Raw genomic sequence first — 18,547 nt, 5'->3', positions numbered from 1 at the left:
ATGAGAACATCTCCTTCTTGGCGCAGCCCTACCCCTCTCCCTCCTCGTCTCTTGCGGTGTTTGGCGAAGCCCTGCTGGAGTACCACGCTCCTCCACCACCACCACGCCGTCGTGCTTCTGCTGGACGGAGTCTTCCCCAACCTCTCCCTCTCTCCTTGCTGGATCAAGGCATGGGAGACGTCACCAGGCTGCATGTGTGTTGAACACGGAGGTGCCGTCCGTTCAGCACTAGGATCATCGGTGATTTGGATCACGGCGAGTACGACTCCATCAACCCCGTTCACTTGAACGCTTCCGCTTAGCGATCTACAAGGGTATGTAGATGCACTCTCCTTCCCCTCGTTGCTAGATTACTTCATAGATTGATCTTGGTGATGCGTAGAAAATTTTGAATTTCTGCTACGATCCCCAACATGCCAACCATAACTAGGCAGCACCAGGGTGTGCTGTCGAGGGAGATCAAGAATGGCGAGATCCTCTCTGATCCTCTGAATGGAGCTGGCTGGGTCCGCCACCTCTCTGTAATGCGTCAGACGGTTGCAAGACGTCCAGATGCCCACATAATTGTGACAATAATTGCCCTTTCCTTCTCAGAAAAGCGTTGATCACATAGGATGTCCCGAGCCCATGTCTGAGGATGCAGCCATGGGATGTTAATGTTGAAGAGCAACCGGGCTTCCTCCCAGAAGCGGCGTGCATGGGAACACAGCAACAGCGCGTGCTCCAAGTCCTCTTCCATGGCGAGACATACCTTGCAAGTGTTGATTCCTTGAATATGGCGGCGTTTTAGGGTGCTCTCATCTGGTAAGATACCCCTCATAACGCGCCACCAGAAAACTCTTACTTTTGGGACTACATTGAGTTTCCAAACAGCCTTCCACATCTGTTGTTGATTCGCTGAAGTACCGGTAATCTGCCCCTCTTCTAGAGCTAACCGCTCTTTTTGATTCACGACATCTCGATACGCCGATTTAATAGAGTAGATGTCTAACTTCTCATGTGCCCAATCGAGGAAATCCTCTCCTCCTCCTTGCCGCAGGGGTATGTTCAGGATGGCAGCGGCATCAGGAGCAATAAAAGTCTCCCGAACAAGACCCCTACGCCATGACCAATTAGACGTGTCAATTAGATCACTGACAGACTGAACGCCATGTTGGTTGGCCGTAGCAAGGGAGTCATAGTGTTAGTGGAGGGTATCCACTTATCCTCCCACACCCGAATAGAAGAACCATCGCCACTCTCTTCACAAGTCCTGTATTTAATGCTTTCCGGCCTGCCACAATCACTCTCCAAAACAACTGAAGATGATTTTGGAACAGTAGCTTGCATGAAATCAGAGTTGGGAAAATATCTACCTTTCATAACCTTGGCACAAAGTGAATTAGGATTTGTCATAAATCTCCATCCATGTTTGCCCAGCAGAGCCAGGTTAAATATTCACATGTCGCTAAAGCCCATTACACCTATGAAGGCACTTGATGGATTAGATGATACACTCTATTTATAAAAAATGGCATGCATACATGTACAAGTATATACTTTTCTTTGAGTGCCATAGATAATGTTAATTGTAGGCTTCAACTTCGATCCCACCAAACTTGTCGTCGGCAATGGCTTTTCTCTAGGAAACTTTCCCTTCACCCAAGTTGTTCCCACCAAGCTCCTCGTGGGCGCAAACCCTAAGGCGCCACCTGTCATTCCCGTCGCCTCCCCATGCCGCTGCTGACGCCGGCCCTAACATGGTGGTTGCGGGCCCCATTCCTCAAAGGGGAAAAGCGATCCTCCGATCGTCTCGTGCGATGGAGAATGGAGGTTGCAGCAGTGGCCATAGATCTGCTGGTGGTAGCGCGGCGTGGCCGGGTGCGGTGCACAAAAGTGGTCGGATGGATGGGCTGGCGGCATCCTGCGTCGGCTTGGACGGATGCTAATGAAGGAAATATGCCCTAGAGGCAATAATAAAGTTGTTATTTATATTTCCTTATATCATGATAAATGTTTCTTATTCATGCTAGAATTGTATTAATCGGAAACTTCGTGCATGTGTGAATACATAGACAAAACAAAGTGTCCCTAGTATGCCTCTACTTGACTAGCTCGTTAATAAAAGATGGTTAAGTTTCCTTACCATAGACATGTGTTGTCATTTGATGAACGGGATCACATCACTAGAGAATGATGTGATGGACAAGACCCATCCGTTAGCTTAGCATAATGATAGTTAAGTTTTATTGTTATTTCTTTCTTCATGACTTATACATATTCCTTTGACTATGAGATTAGGCAACTCCCGAATACCGGAGGAACACCTTGTGTGCTATCAAACGTCAGAACGTAACTAGGTGATTATAAAGATGCTCTACAGGTGTCTCTGAAGGTGTTTGTTGGGTTGGCATAGATCAAGATTAGGATTTGTCACTCCGAGTATTGGAGAGGTATCTCTGGGCCCTCTCGGTAATGCACATCACTATAAGCCTTGCAAGCAATGTGACTAATGAGTTAGTTGCGGGATGATGCATTACGGAACGAGCAAAGAGACTTTTGCCGGTAACGAGAATGAACTAGGTATGATGATACCGACGATCAAATCTCGGGCAAGTAACATACCGATGAGAAAGGGAATAACATATGTTGTTATTGCAGTTTGACCGATAAAGATCTTCGTAGAATATGTAGGAACCAATACGAGCAACCAGGCTCCGCTATTGGTTATTGACTGGAGATGTGTCTCGGTCATGTCTACATAGTTCTCGAACCCGTAGGGTCCGCACGCTTAACGTTCGATGATGATTTGTATTATGAGTTAGTGTTTTGGTGCCCAAAATTTTTTCGGAGTCCCGGATGAGATCACGGACATGACGAGGAGTCCCGAAATGGTCGAGAAGTAAATATTCATATATTGGAAGCTAGTATTCGGACATCGGAATGGTTTTGAGAGGTTCGGGTATTTTACCGGAGTACCGAGGTGTTACCGGAACCCCCGGGGGGAATTATTGGGCCTACATGGGTCTTAGTGGAGATAGAGGGGAGGCCGCAAGGGGTGCCCCCCCCCCCATGGAGTCCGAATTGGACTAGGGGAGGGGGCGGCGCCCCCCTTTCCCTCTCCCTCTCCCTCTCCCTCTCCTTCATTTTCCCCTCCGGTAAGAAAGGAAAAAGGGGGGGGGCGAATCCTACTAGGAGTGGAGTCCTAGTAGGACTCCCCCCCATGGTGCGCCCCTTGGTGGTCGGCCTCCTCCTCCCCTCCTTTATATACGTGGGCAGGGGGCACCCCATAGCACATCAATTGTTCTCTTAGGCGTGTGTGGTGCCCCCCTCCATAGTTTACTCCTCTGGTCATAGCGTCGTAGTGCTTAGGCGAAGCCCTGCGCGGATCATATCACCATCACCGTCACCACGCCGTCGTGCTGACGGAACTCTCCCTCGACCCTCTACTAGATCAAGAGTTTGAGGGATGTCATCAAGCTGAACGTGTGCAGAACTCGGAGGTGTCGTACGTTCGGTACTAGATCGGTTGGATCGCGAAGACGTTCAACTACATCAACCACGTTAACCTAACGCTTCCGCTTTCGGTCTATGAGGGTACGTGGACACACTCTCCCCCTCTCGTGGCTATGCTCTCCTAGATAGATCTTGCGTGATCGTAGGAATTTTTTTGAAATTGCATACTACGTTCCCAAGAGCTAAGACGATGTCAAGGGAGCTCTCCTTCTCGGTGGCGGTACAACCACAATTCAGTGGTGGTCGGCGGCGCCCTGCTCCCTCCTCCCCCCTGCTGCCATCCTACCTCACCATGTGGTACGTCACGGTGTCGTGGACCTAGGGCAGTGTGCTCAGCCCCTGCCTTCAGATCTGCTACATATTCTGCTTGGGGCGGCTGGGTGGTGCCGTGGTGTGGTGTTGTCCCGCGACTGGTAGGCAGGTGCTTGGTTTTTGGATGGTAGTAGCGATGGTCTTCATTGACGTGGTGGTGGACATCATGGTAGAGTCTCCGAGCGATGGATCGTCGGGTTGGAAGCAAGGGCACGGCTCTGGAAACGATGCGGTGAGTGCTCTATGTGGCGGGGTTCTAGCCGTGCTTGGTGTGGGTGCCATTTCTGCGTTGCAGGGGCGGTGGCGGCCTAGCCACGTCACCCCTCTTAGGTCTAACTGGCTTGGATGTCAAGGCAGCATCTCGAGAGTGGGCGTGGTGGTTGTGGTCTGCAAGTAGACGACCTGGGTAGCATTGGCTGCAGGATGTCTGGGTCGTGCAGCGTCAAAGCTTACAAGCAAGCGCGAAGGATGTCCTGGCGGTGTCCCCGGAGTGTGGTAGAGGTGGGTTGTGGAGGGTGTGGCATTTCTTGTGGATGCCGAGGCAGCAGCCTTGGGTGGTGGGTCTTCGGTGCTTGGGACATTGAAGACCACTCGAGGTCTTGAGGTGTGCTTCCCTTGCTTTCGAAGTCAGGGTTTCACACTTCAGCTCCTCCCACAGCCGTGGTGATTTCTCTACCTCTTTGACGCCGGCAGTGCTTGCAATGTGGTGGTGTGGTGTTTCATGCGCGGCGTCTTGTGTGCTCATTCGGGAGCCGTCGGGGTCCCTCCACCCCCTTTGGGTGACCATGCCGGATCTGGTTTACTCGTCGAGGCATTCGTGCGTGTGTTGGCGTGTTGGTGGTGCGTTTTTGTCTTCAGTTTCCATCACTTGTCCACCAGCGGGGGCTTACTGCCCTTCTTATCTTGTTCTCACCTAGTTATCCCCGATTAACTGGGCAATTCTCATCTTCTATAATGCAATGGAACTCCCTGCCCCTCTTGAGGTATTCTCGGAAAAAAAACAACAGCTTTTCTTAGTATGACAAAACATATGTTTGAATTGCTCTCTGTCAGAAAAAGAAAATGTACTACTCCCTCCGATCCATCCGTTTGAGCAACAAGTAATATGGATAAGAGAGAGTAATAAATTTGATTTTCAAAACATATATTAATTCTAGCTCTTGGCCTTATCAGAATCTCCCTTGGGAGATAACGTTAAAACCTGTGATGGCTTTGCAAAATTTCAAAAACCATCTGCTACTACACCTTTCGGACGAAAAGAAGTTCTCGATATATTTTTGAAAATCTGATGCTACACATGAATCCTCTTTGAGATGACAGCTACCCACGCTAGCTACTTAACTTTTAGTTAGCGCGTTGATAGTTTCAACTATTGCTCTCTACTCTTGTTACGTATCATATGTATGCACCTCTTTTGTACTTTAGCCATTGCTCCTTGCGAAGTAGTGGACGAACATATCATTATTAATTTTGTTTTTATATATGAGTCAAAAATAAAACGTCACTACTTTTGCGATACCCGTGTTGACTTACGAGGCCATGCTTTTATTCTATTTACTAAGAAACTCTCCATGGACATAGAGGACCATTAAGTTTAAACCTATGAAGGCATTTGGTGGATTAGATGATACACTCTGTTCCATATAGAATGGTGTCGTACACATGAATAAGTATATACAGGACAATGCAAATTGTAGGCTTCAACTTTGATCTCACCAAACAATGGCTTTTCTCAATACGACAAAACATAATATACTAGTATGTTTCATTTCCAAAAAGTCAAATGATCCACATATATTCTAGCTCTTGGCCTCATCTGAATCTCCCTTGTGAGTAAACGTTAAAACCTCTCATGACCTTCGGCTAGAAAATTTCTCTGGATATACAATTTTGCAAATCTGATGGATGCTAAACAACACCATTATTAATTGCTGAGTTTGGGGCCCACACGTGATCACAATCACAACCAAACTCCTTCCGTGACCAGAAATAAACCCAGTGGATTAGACGATGATGGCCTGACAAAAAGTGAGGAGGAGGAACAGTATAATACAGCAGGCCGAACTGGTATTGTACACTTTAGCCTTTTGATGACAGCTGCGTATCTGCAACTGCAAGGCCTCCCACAAGCTTCCTTTTTGACCGTGCGGGCTGAGGGCACTTTTGGAAACATCAGGGAAACATTGTATCAACTATCTGCATTTAATTTGGTCAAGGTGGAAGGCCAGGGCTGAGTTTCAGTGCACACTTTTCCATGGCAAACCATCATCAGAAACTACAACCAATATTACAAGCACACTTTTCCATGGCAAACCATCATCAGAAACTACAACCAATATTACAAGTGTAAGTAATAGTACTGAGAAGAATACATTTTGATGTAATCAATTTTTTTCCTCACACAAGAAAATAATGATTTAAAGTGTTGCGTGAATGTGATCAGGTCGGTGACGTTACATGTTAGATGTCACACAAGCTTCGTTGCACAAAAGCTTCAGGCAAAACCACTAGAACGTTGCTTCAGATCAAAGCCAATGCTTGCCCTCTGTTTTCTCAGGATTCGGAGTTCAGTGATAACAGCACCGGGAGGTCACCATGACTGCAGGTTGAATTCCCTGTTAGTAGTGCAAGCACCCCAAAGTAAAATCATAAGACAAAAATGTTAGTGCATGAACGAGCAGACCACCATTACACAGAATTGCAAAACACCACTTCGATTACATTAGCATCACCCTGGGAGGTTGCTAGCAGTAGAACGTTAAGTGCATGAACAGACCACCCTTCCACTGATTTCTGATTATACTTCGGATCCAGGAAATGGATGTATCAGTTCATTATTAGCATATGCAGTACACACCATGAAATTTACAGGACCTACAGAAAAGTGCTGGTCAAAATCCAAGCTCTTTTGGCTAAATTGACACAATTGGCTATTATGCAAATGGCAAACAACACATTGGTGGTTGTATTGCTCGAGTGCTCACCGACAATCGGGAGGATCACTGGAGAGATCGGTTTCTTGAGTCACAAGCTCTCGGCCTAGCGGCAGAGAGGAAGAAGATGGTGGTAGGTGAGAACCCTAGCTATAGGATGATCGAGAATGTGTTTGATCCCTGAGAATATCTCCAGCTTGCCTTATATAGCCGGCTGAGCTAGGGTTACAAGGCTTGGGTCAGACCACCAATGGGCTCGCGCCCCTTGGTCCCGTCGAACCATGCCGGGTGCCAGTAGCTTGTTTCTCAAGTTGGTGGGACCCTGGTCTGGCAGTTGGGCCCAAGAGGCTGACTCGGCGGTTGGCGAGCCCCTTGCCCTGTCATATCCTGGTCAAAGGTTGCATGCCAAGGTCGGGAAGAAGAGAGCTTGAAAGATGAAAAGTGATCAGTGAGATAGAATTCTCAATTGCTACACCATAGCTTTTGTAATACTTCATTAATTATGTGATTTGGGAAAACTAATGTTTGAATGAAAATTATGTAGCCATAACGAATGTTTAGGTGTAATGAGAACCCCCAAATGATTTCATCCATATATGAAAATGACACCATGAAAGCAATATATCAATGGAAGGCAACCAAGTCCATAATAAGGAGGAAGGAATTGTAGTAAATGGAACGATCTTATCAAAGAAGAAAGTGTGGGAGAAATTTTGCTGAGTGGGAGAGCAATACACGGAACTTATTTGATTAGTGTGTCAATAGGTTTAACTATTATCGCTCCCTACTCTCATTACGTAATAGCCCATTGTGTTGGAATCAACTACCATTGTGAGGTAGTGGAGGAACACACTCTTGTTAACTTCGTTCTATTACGAAGAAAGTCATATGATTTTTTTTCACTTCCACTTCAGTACGCCCTTCTTTAAATGAATCAACGATGGAGACTAAAACATACCCCTTCGGCTTAGAGGGTATATGATAGTAAGTTAAAAAGTAATTGGTTTACTAATTGACATACATTATGTAGGAAAAGCTTAAATCCAAATTATTTCCAACTAAACATACACCTAGACGCGCAACCTACAGCCTGTGGAGGTGGACGACTTCTGCCGGATCTTGTAGCCTGCGGTGCTTCGCCATATTCGCATCGACAATGCTACGTGTACAAAGGGTTACGGGGTGTTACGGGGCTGATTCAACGTGGCAGCTAATGATTGGAATTAGTTGTGGAAGGGGACCCATCCCATGAAAATCAGGGGGTGCACGTCTAGTAAATTGGAAGGGGTCGCGAACCAACCTGTGGTTGGATGGTTAGAGGGATTATGGTATCCCCAGCCCACCAGGGTTCAAGTTGTTGGAAATATTAGCACTTTTTCGATTAGACTTATCCACGAGTAAACAGTAAGCATGGCATAAAAGGTATGCATCTCATAGCAATACCTAAGCATACTAGCACGTACAGAACATAGAATCGAACCTTCTATGAGCAGCACATATACAGCTAGCATAAGTACGAGTAAACGAGGGATGAACAGATCATACCCTCCGGTTGGCCAGGCCAACGCGGCGGCTGCAGCGGCAGCCTCGGTGTTGTCCGTGGCCTTCTTCTTAGCGGCGGCGCCGTCGGCCATGGTGTCAATGCAGAGGAAGTAGTGGAAGCAGAGGGGAACAGAGTTGGGGACGGATCGGGAGTAGTCGCGTCAAGACGCTCCCCAAAAACCTTATTGCCGTTCTCCCGGGAAGGATCTCGAACGACAGGGTTCTGGAGGCACCTGCTCTCCCGACCAGCCGTGCACGCGGTCATCGGGATGGGATCGCCGGAGGCAGCACGGAGTGAGGAACAGTAGATGACGGCTAGGTCACGCGAGAGGGAGTGAGTGAACCGAACTGGATTACTTCACTGGCCAGAGCCTTCTTATATAGTCCGTAAGGAAGAAAGTCGTGGGCCTTGGCGAGGCCCACGACCGAGTCGGCCCACTCCCGACAAGGGAGTCGACGAATCCTGGCAACGCGGGTCCCGGCAAGGGTCGCACCCCGGCAAGGGAGTCTTGGCCAGTGGCCCACCTGTTAGCAACTCATTAATTAATCCTTGATTAATTAATTCGTTCCTGAGCGGAAAAAATAAGCTTCGGCTCGGCTCATTCCCGCAACCCGCGGCGCGCGCGCATCGAGGCGAGGCGAGGCGAGACGAGGCGTGGCGAGGCGGGCGGCGGAGGAGGAGGAGCGCGTGTGTACCACTCCTCTTCCCAAGCTCCCAATGGCAAGTGGTAGAGCAGCCCTTATAAAGGGGTCTCAACTCTCCTCAACTAGCAAGGTGGGACTAAACTTCCCACCACCTGCCATCTCATATATGGGCCTCAAGATTAACCAGGGATTAGTGTCTTATATAGGCCTAAGCCCATCCATAATCCAACAATCCCCCATCAGATCTCGAGGCACATAAGTTTGTCAACTATTCCAAACAATGTTTGATATACCAGAATTTTCAGTGGAGACTGTTAAGTTGAACTTCCACCTAGAGCAACAGGATTAGACTTCTTCGCAACTGAACAATGGACTATGCCTTGAATTGTCAGTTTGGCGTGCAGAAGTTTCGCCTGTTGTCAGCTGATACGTGGCTGCCATAGGCTAAACCCCATGGGTGGAGCTTATTAGTCATACTCCGTACCTTCTCATGAGCTTATTAGAGATTACCCAATCTCATAGACTGTGACCAGCAGTCGGGCTCACATAGGTGTGTTCCTCCAAAGAATGCTTTGTAGGTTAGCATCTTGCTTACACAAGCTTTGGAACACATTAAGACAAAAGTCAGCCTGCCTTACAGAATTGAGAGTATTGTGCATCTCCAATGGAGTGGGTTAATTAAGGATACTCTCCTCAGTTGACCGCTAGATTGTTTTCCCAGGTCCTAGTTCACGGGATCTCCGATCAAATAGGTTGGGTTACCCCCATGGCGACTTACATGGGTCTCATACCCATCTCCCTCGATGCATTTTCTATCACAATCCGTGATAGCCCTTTCGTAAAAGGGTTTACCAGATTCTTAGCCGTCTGGATGTAATACAACGCTATTACTCCGGAGTTTCTTGATTTTCTGACAGATTTCAATCTTCTTCTTATGTGCTTTGTGGATTTCATGTTGTCCTTTGAACACTTAGCCTTGGCAATCACTGCTTGATTGTCACAGTTCATAAGGACAGCCGGCACTGGTTTATCAACCACCGGCAAATCCATCAAAAGCTCTCGAAGCCATTCTGCTTCGACGCATGATGTGTCCAATGCTGTGAGTTCTGCTTCCATAGTCGATCTGGTTAAGATCGTCTACTTGCAAGACTTCCAGGAAATAGCACCACCACCAAGTGTGAAGACATGTCCACTTGTGGCTTTCATCTCATCAGTATCAGATATCCAATTCGAATCACTATACCCCTCAAGTACCGTCGGGTACCCAGAATAGTGAATTCCATAGTTCGCAGTACCTTGCAAATAGCGCATCACTCGCTCAACAGCATGCCAATGCACATCTCCCGGATTGGAAACAAACCGGCTCAGTTTGCACACAACAAATGAGATGTCGGGACGAGTAGCACATGCTAGGTACATCAGTGAACCAACCACTTGAGAATATCTCAATTGATCTACAGCCGTGCCTTCGAACTTTTGAATCCGCACGCTAGGATCATATGGTGTTGCGGAAGGTTTGCAGTCCGAATATCCAACACGGCTCAAAATCTTCTCAACATAGTGGGATTGCAAAAGTGTAATTCCACCCTCAGAATTTCTCAGTAGCTTGATGTTCAGGATAACATCGGCCACACCCAGGTCCTTCATCTCAAAGTTGTGAGATAGAAAGGACTTGACCTCCTCAATGACCTTGAGGTGGGTCCCAAATATCAGTATGTCATCGACATACAGACACAGTATAACTCCTTCGCCCCCACCATAGCGATAGTATACACATTTGTCAGCTTCGTTCACAACAAAGCCAGCAGATGTCAGAGTAGTGTTGAACTTCCCATGCCATTGTTTAGGCGCTTGTTTCAGGCCATACAAAGATTTCACTAGCTTACACACCTTTCCTTCCTGACCATTTACTACAAAGCCATCCGGTTGTTGCATGTAAATTTCCTTGTCTAGCTCTCCGTTAAGGAAAGTCGTCTTAACGTCCATCTGATGAACGAGAAGACCATGCGAGGCAGCCAAAGCGAGTAACACTCGAATGGTTGTCAGTCTAGCCACAGGTGAATAAGTGTCAAAGAAATCCTATTCTTCTTTCTGGGTATAACCCTTGGCCACAAGCCTAGCCTTGTACTTCTCAACAGTACCATCGGGCCTAAGCTTCCTTTTGAACACCCACTTACATCCTAATGGTCGACAACCATAAGGACGATCAGTGATCTCCCATGTCCCGTTAGCCAAGATGGAATCCATCTCACTACGGACCGCATCCTTCCAGTAGTCAGCATCCGGTGATGCATAAGCTTCTGAAATGGAGCTGGGAGTATCATCATCCACGAGGTACACGAGGAAATCATCACCAAAGGACTTTACAGTCCTCTGTCTCTTGCTCCTAACAGGAGCTTCCTCGTCATCCTCCGTGGAACTCTTATCACTTTTATGTTCATAATATTCCATCGGAATAGCAGGTTCAATAGTCTCATCAGATTCCAGTCTAAAATTTCTTTGCGTATCTCTCATGGGGAAAATATCCTCAAAGAATGTAGCATCCCTAGACTCTATAATTGTACCGACCTTCTGGTCAGGTACCTCAGATTTCACCACTAGAAATCTATAGCCAACGCTATGCTTGGCATAGCCAAGAAAAACACAGTCCACGGTCTTTGGTCCCAACTTGCGCTTTTTGATTATCGGCACATTGATTTTCGCCAAACAGCCCCAAGTGCGCAAGTAAGAGAGTGTAGTTCTTTTCTTTTCCCATTGCTCATAGGGAGTAGTCTCATTATCCTTTGTGGGAACTTTATTCAGGACATGACAAGATGTCAATACAGCCTTCCCCCACCATGCCTTGGATAAACCCGATGTATCTAACATGGTGTTAACCAAATTAGTTAGAGTACGGTTTTTCCGTTCGGCAACCCCATTTGACTGAGGTGAGTAGGGAGGCGTCCTCTCATGAATAATACCATGTTCCGCACAGAATAAATCGAACTCATTAGAAAAGTACTCTCCACCACGATCAGACGGGACTCATTTTATTTTCTTTTCAAGTTGGTTCTCAACTTCAGCCTTATAGACTTTAAAGTAGTGTAGAGCCTCATCCTTAGTATTTAACAAATACACATAGCAGAATCTAGTGGAATCATCAATCAGAGTCATGAAGTATTTCTTTCCACCTTTAGTCAACACACCATTCATCTCACAAAGATCTGAATGTATGAGCTCTAGAGGTGCCAGGTGTCTCTCCTTCGCAGGCTTGTGAGGCTTACGAGGTTGCTTAGCTTGCACACACGCGTGACACTTAGAAAAGGGGCAAGGCCCGGAAAAAGGACTACTCTCGCAGATTTAGGTGCGGCGCACCTGCCATCATCCAGAGTTAGAGTTCGTCCATGATCTCATTCGCAAGGGCAGTGGCAGGGCGTGCCAGCTGCTGATTACCGCCCGCAGCGTTCCTTCCATAGTGCGCAAAGGGTCGCCACCGCAATGGAGGCCGTTTTCTTGCGATTAGTCGTGGTGCATATCAAACTGCATGCGCGCCCAGGCAGCCGGCTTAGCCGTTTCTTCCTAGTGAGTCCATGCACCAGGCACTAGAGCAGCGCATCTTGAGGAGCCAGCGATCTTGCACCATGCCGTGTGTTGGTGAAGGGGCAGTGGCTGAATAGGTGCATCGCTCTCTCCAGGTTGCGTTCGCATAGCCCGCAGAAGTAGTTGTTTGGAACGCCATGTCGCTGAAGACGATCCGCCGTGGAGAGCCGTTCGTGAAGCAGAAGTCGTAGGAAGAACCGGCACTTTGGGGGTGCCCAGATCTTGCAAGCCAGATCTTGCGGAGACAACTCAATCCCCTAGAATTGCTGATTATACATGTTCTGAGGGCTGGCCGTTTTTTCAGACGTATGAGTATAATTATCTACTTGTACGAGGACATGTGTGTGATCCTATATGAGTGTACATGCTTTTTGTCTATTCGGCTACACAGGGTGCCCTTATATATAGGCTCGGGTTACACGTGTTTGACTCAAACACCTAACTCACTGCTAATTATAAGTCTAATTATAGCACAAATCGTAAACATAATATTCAGCACATATACATTGGTCCTCCCCTCCCACCTTATGTTAGGGTAGGGGGGCATTAGCCCCCTCACCCCTCAATACACAAACCAAAATTGTGACTCAAATCCTAGTCCATCGCACAATCTGAACCCCATTCTTCGCTAGATTTCCCTTGCTCTTCATCCCGTTGAATCTACCCCCCAATAAGGAAATAACCCCTCCATAATAATGAACGCTGCCTTCCACTTCAGCAACCTACTTCTCTTACCCGGTCGTCGTCCTAGAGTGGGTAAGCATAATCTCATTTCCTTATTTTTCTAATTCATTGTTGTCTGAATTATATTTTCCATACTATTTCAATCCTATCATTTCACAAGATAGGAGGTATAGCCAAGCCAAGGGATTGTACAGGTACATACTTTGATAATGCAGACAATGCAAATTGTAGGCTTCAACTTTGAACTCACCAAACTTTTGGTCGACAATGGCTTTTTCTCGGTACAACAAAACGTATGTTTGAGGTGCTCTCCATCAGCATAAGAAAATAGCAGTAATATGTTTCATTTCCCCAAAAGATAACTGATCCACATATATTCTAGATCTTGGACTTATTTGAATCTCCCTCGGGAGTACACGCTAAAACCTGTGGTGGCAGAAAAATTTTCAGGATATACTACAATTTTGAAAATCTGATGGATGCTACACAGCACTATTATTAACTGCGGAGGCAAGTTAATAATAGTGCTGTGTTACTAGCAAGTAACTCTGGAACATGAAATTTATAGGACATACAGAAAAAGGATGGTCAAAATCCAAGCTCTCTTACTTTGCTTATGGCAGCTGGCACAATTGGCTACTATGCTGATGACAAACACCACATGATGCACTGCAGGGGACACTGGCGACAGAGGTGGTGGCACTGCTGCCGGTTGTAGCCTCTAGGAGGAGATGGAACTGGTGGATTTCCATCGGGAGACAGCCAACTCTTCTTGCGGGGTATGTGGGATGCCCACCGGACAAAGCAGGCAGAGCAGCTTGAACCCGCTTGAGCAAGTGCGGTCTGTCCAGCGGCGTTTATTTGGCTTGGTTTGCAAGGCCGGACAGCAGCTTAGGGGCCAGCCACGCCCCACTTGCACCCATAGTGATTTGAGCACACTAACATCGTCTTGAGAACTGTCAGATCTATCTTAAATGAAGATAAATGCCCATGTCATAATATTGTGGCTCACTCTGAAGCAATCAACGTTATGAAGAGTGCCACAAGAGGTAACTGCACCTCACTCACCTAGAACAGCCTGTGATCAGAAACATCAGTATCTTCAGAACTGTCTACAGCATCTCCAGCCGCAACATCATTGGCATCAGATTCACTACTAGAGTCATATTCCTCATCAGATTCGGATGTATCCATGATGTCAACATTAGAGAAAGCATTCCTAGCCAGATGAGGTCCTTGGTCCTTTCCATGATTCAATTCCTCCATTTCCGGTGAAGAAGCCTGGCTACCACCACCATGGACCAGATCAGCATTCTGGGGTTGTGGTTTTCCATAGAGTGCAACATGCCGATAGTATAGTTCGAGCTCCTTTTCAGAGATTGCGATGAAACGCCGAACTGTCTCCAGTGATTGTTCATATTTTGATTTTTCAAGTGCCTGGGATAAAAAGAAGACAGGTGTCAGGGGCCATTTGAAAAGATGCGCACTTATATACAGTCAGCCTGATGACTAATGATCAGAACCAAATACTGCCACTGAACTTAAGCTGTGGTTTTGGACATATGAACTAGGAACAGGCTGCTGGTGTGCCGCTGATGTGATGTTAACTGTCAAACCATGCTAAAGTGTATAATGTTGAGCATCTTACAGTTTACAATGTTGTGTATTAAATATAAACTGTACCACTTTGTTGATTATTCTTTTTCCTTACAATACTTTTTTTTCTAAAACATAAATTCTGGAAGCTGCACTCCTTCAGTATTATAAGCAAAACATTGCCATCCACAAAGAAAATAACAGAAAGTTCAAAAGAATAGCAAAAGGGGAAATTCTCTGCAGTTTCTGGTTGCTACGTACTAGCAACCATTAGCAAGCATCAACTTGAGACAAACCAATGGAAACAGAATAATCCTACCTACCTTTTTCTTTGACAGTGTATCAATTGGTGACATGACTTCTGGCTGAACATAGTCCTTTCCTCGGTAGAAGACTATGGTGTCATTTCCAATAACATTAATAGGGACACCACCACTCAGCCGAGCTATCTCATTTGCATACTCCTGGATTTGCCCTGGTTTGCAGGGCTTACAGATGACCTTGACAGTCTCATGTTTCTTCCAGTGCAAATGCATGTTCAGAATTACACCCCCAAATACTCCTCGCCTTCCAATCGGGACATAGTTTGACTTTTTCTGTGAAACTTTCTTTAAATAAAATCTTTCCTCACCATCGAGATCATCTCGTTTGGCGACAGGGCCTTCAGCTTTCGCAACCTCGTACCTCTTTAGCTTCTCAACCAACATAGCTTCTTTTAATTTGGACTGGAAGAGAAACAACACATATTAATAAATCCTCTTCCACGAATCAAAATGAGAAATTAAGCATCTTATTTTCCATTTGCTTCGGTGGTATTGAAAGTTTCCATCAAACAAGCTAATTTTAAACGGCAAATACTAAACGATGGCCAATCCTGGTAGAAGACTATGTCATTTTCAACAATATTAAATGGCCAGTCACAGTTTCCAAATGAGCCAACCGCATCATGACAAAAATAGCTACCAAAAAAGTAACGTAAGGAAAGCACAATACTCGTGGAATAGAAATAAAGGACTGATTAAATATTGAGTAGCAATTAGCAAGTCCTATTCATAATATAGAAAAAAGCAAGGAAGTAACAAAGCAAACCAAATGGACAAAAAAGAAAATAAGGTTGAAAATAAAACTAACTTGTTGATACCTTCTCGATCTTGTATTTGAGACGAGCTTCAGGTGTAGGAAATTTCTGTTTTATTTTTTTCCCCTTGGGTCTGATACGACGTGGATCGTTTTTATTGGCCTCCTTCCTTTTCCTCTTTTCCCGCTTCCTCTGAAGCTTCAAACGCCTCTTTGTCAAAAACCTCCCCTTCTTGGAAGGCTCCACCTCCTCAATCTCAAACTTGGGTTTCCCATCATCAGACAAAACCAGATTCACTGATTCATAGCTAGCCCATCTAACACCCCGTGAATACATAAACGGGTAAAAGGGGCTTAAGCATTTGCTAGGGGAAATAGCATCAGATCTGCAATAACTAGAAGGCAAAATATGAGGAAAACTAAATTCAACTTGTGGACAAAATATGATCAAAACGATAAGCCATGTCTTACGTACTTGGTAGACACTTCTTACGTTTACACTTAAGACACGAAATTGAGTGACGAAATAGACCACATTTGACAAATCATGTCAAGTGATACTACTATGTGAAAAATGCAACCACACTTCATACAGAACTATTACAATTAAGACACATTTTGGTTGCATGAATCAGCTGCAACTGATAAATTCTGACACTTCATGAACAAGCAAATGAGGTATAAATTTTGGCCATGTGGTATGCAGAAAACATAGAATTAAGGATTGAAAGAGAGGAGAATCAACAAAACAGTTTCACTACCTGTGAGCCGGAGGGGGAGGTGAAAGCAGTATCTTCTGGGATGGATTAAGGAGTGTGAAGGAAGCAGCCAGCTTCCTCAGATTTTGACGCGACAGAAGACGGATTGCCATTAATTGTCCATTACTCTTTGACAATGCATCATAAAAAAAATTCAAGACTTGCCTGCAAGAAGAATGAAGAACAATCTCTTACTATCTTCAATAACACACTTAGACAGTTGAAGTGCAAAAAATGTAATGAATATATTTCCATCCGTATGAGTTGTGATAAAAAAATTGACAGCAAATAGACTTTATTCCACAAATAATGGATAAGTCATTTACAATAAGATGAGAAATAAAGTCTGGGATAGAACTTCCCCAAAACTTCATTTGATTCATACGGCTGGAAATATATTCATTACATTTCTCAGAGTTTGATTCTCGGAAGCAATGAACACAAGAAGATTTTTTGCAAACTCTGAACCCATTTGCTTGCACTCCATAATGACAGCCACTTCAGGGCCATAGCAAGCTTCCTGTTGGTTAAAAGCCTCAACTGCATTCTATCAAATTCGAGATTATCAGCGAGTTACAGCCAATTCTTTGCACAAGCCAAATACCGTTTTGGATCGCATGTATCTTCGCAGAATTAGCAGTGCAAACATGAGGATGAACCATGTAGCCGCTGCAATCAATTCACCTCTGTCATCACGAGCAACAGCACCCGTAGCTCCCGACATGGTTTCAGCACAGAAAGATGCATCCACATTTACCTTGACACTACCTCTACCCGGTTTGTTCCACATGAGTTGTGATAAATATACTCAATGCAGATGCACAATTTCAAGAGGTCCAGAGTTAACATGTAACTTACATAATATACAGATGCATTTAACTCAAACATTCGGCTTAACAGATAGATAAAAATAGACTAGTTTCATCACAAGCAATATTCGTTAGCTACTAATGCATGATTTATCGCATCCAGAGAAAACTTTGATTTCTACCAAACTCAGAAGTATCTGATGTCCAGAAATTCGATTAGCAGAAACACAAACTGAATTTCTCAAAAAAACATGGAATCTCCAATGAAGGTAGGACAAGTAACAGCAAGCAGAACCCGCAAGGATCTGTGATAACAAAATCCTAAATTAGCAGACCGAATTCAGGCCGCTTACCGCCGCACATGACAGAGGAGCAGCAGGTGGTGGAGGAGCATCCTATCAATCCCAGTGGCGGCCCTCGCAAAAGAGGCCGTGCACGCGGAAGAGGACGGGTAGGAGACGGCGCGCAGAGTGAAAGAGCTGGCGCTGGCCAAGGAGCTGCGGAAGGGGAGGAAACCAATAGGGGAGCAGGAGAAACCGGCTGCCGGGCGGCGCGGCGAGGAGAAGTAGTGTGGGAGTGAGCCGCCGGGCCTGAGCTGGAGGTAGGGCGGGCATAGTTTAAAATACCAAACCAGTAATCAAACCGGTGAGGCTGTCGGTTTTACAGGTCGGATGCCGGTTCACCGGTTCGATGTCCAGTTTTTTAAGCCATAAAAAATATATGTTTAGCAAAAAATACACCAATCAATAGATAATAAAATTTGTAACAACATGACAGAGTAACCAGCAACCACATGATAATATCTACTTCATATAAATGATAATTCCTGACTCAAAACTTTGTAACAACTCACAAAGTAACCAGCAAGCAACTAGAAATATAGGAGCAGCAGTTAGCAATAGCAAGTGACAGCCACATAATTCAATCTCTAGTTATTTATCAACAAACACCAATCCAATCTCTCTAATTATTTATCAAAAACTACCAATCCAATCTCTCTAATTAGCAATTACCAAATGCCAATCCAAGTTCTCTAATCGCATGAAGACAACAAAAGCAACACAAGTTCAGTGGTTCAGATTTTCAGAAAACTTCACAAATTCACATATTGATGCTT

At 45.5% G+C, this 18,547-nt stretch overlaps 1 protein-coding gene across 1 annotated transcript; it reads right to left on the bottom strand.

The window, feature by feature from the left end:
- Window positions 1-6,158: 6,158 nt before the first annotated feature.
- Window positions 6,159-18,039, bottom strand: LOC119270559 (uncharacterized CRM domain-containing protein At3g25440, chloroplastic-like). Its single transcript, XM_037552565.1, has 7 exons — window positions 17,784-18,039; window positions 16,625-16,786; window positions 15,928-16,249; window positions 15,110-15,511; window positions 13,800-14,627; window positions 13,441-13,616; window positions 6,159-6,422 (listed from the first exon to the last, which is right to left on the bottom strand). Exons 1-5 carry the CDS (start codon window positions 17,822-17,824, stop codon window positions 14,259-14,261), a joined length of 1,296 nt encoding a protein of 431 aa, XP_037408462.1. The 5' UTR covers window positions 17,825-18,039; the 3' UTR covers window positions 6,159-6,422; window positions 13,441-13,616; window positions 13,800-14,258.
- Between the last annotated feature and the right edge of the window lie 508 nt (window positions 18,040-18,547).

Source organism: Triticum dicoccoides, chromosome 3A, assembly GCF_002162155.2.
Source record: "Triticum dicoccoides isolate Atlit2015 ecotype Zavitan chromosome 3A, WEW_v2.0, whole genome shotgun sequence".
In the NCBI taxonomy this organism is placed as follows: domain Eukaryota; kingdom Viridiplantae; phylum Streptophyta; class Magnoliopsida; order Poales; family Poaceae; genus Triticum; species Triticum dicoccoides.
The sequence above is the reverse complement of the archived record's forward strand: the minus strand, read 5'-3'. Positions and strand labels throughout refer to the sequence as shown.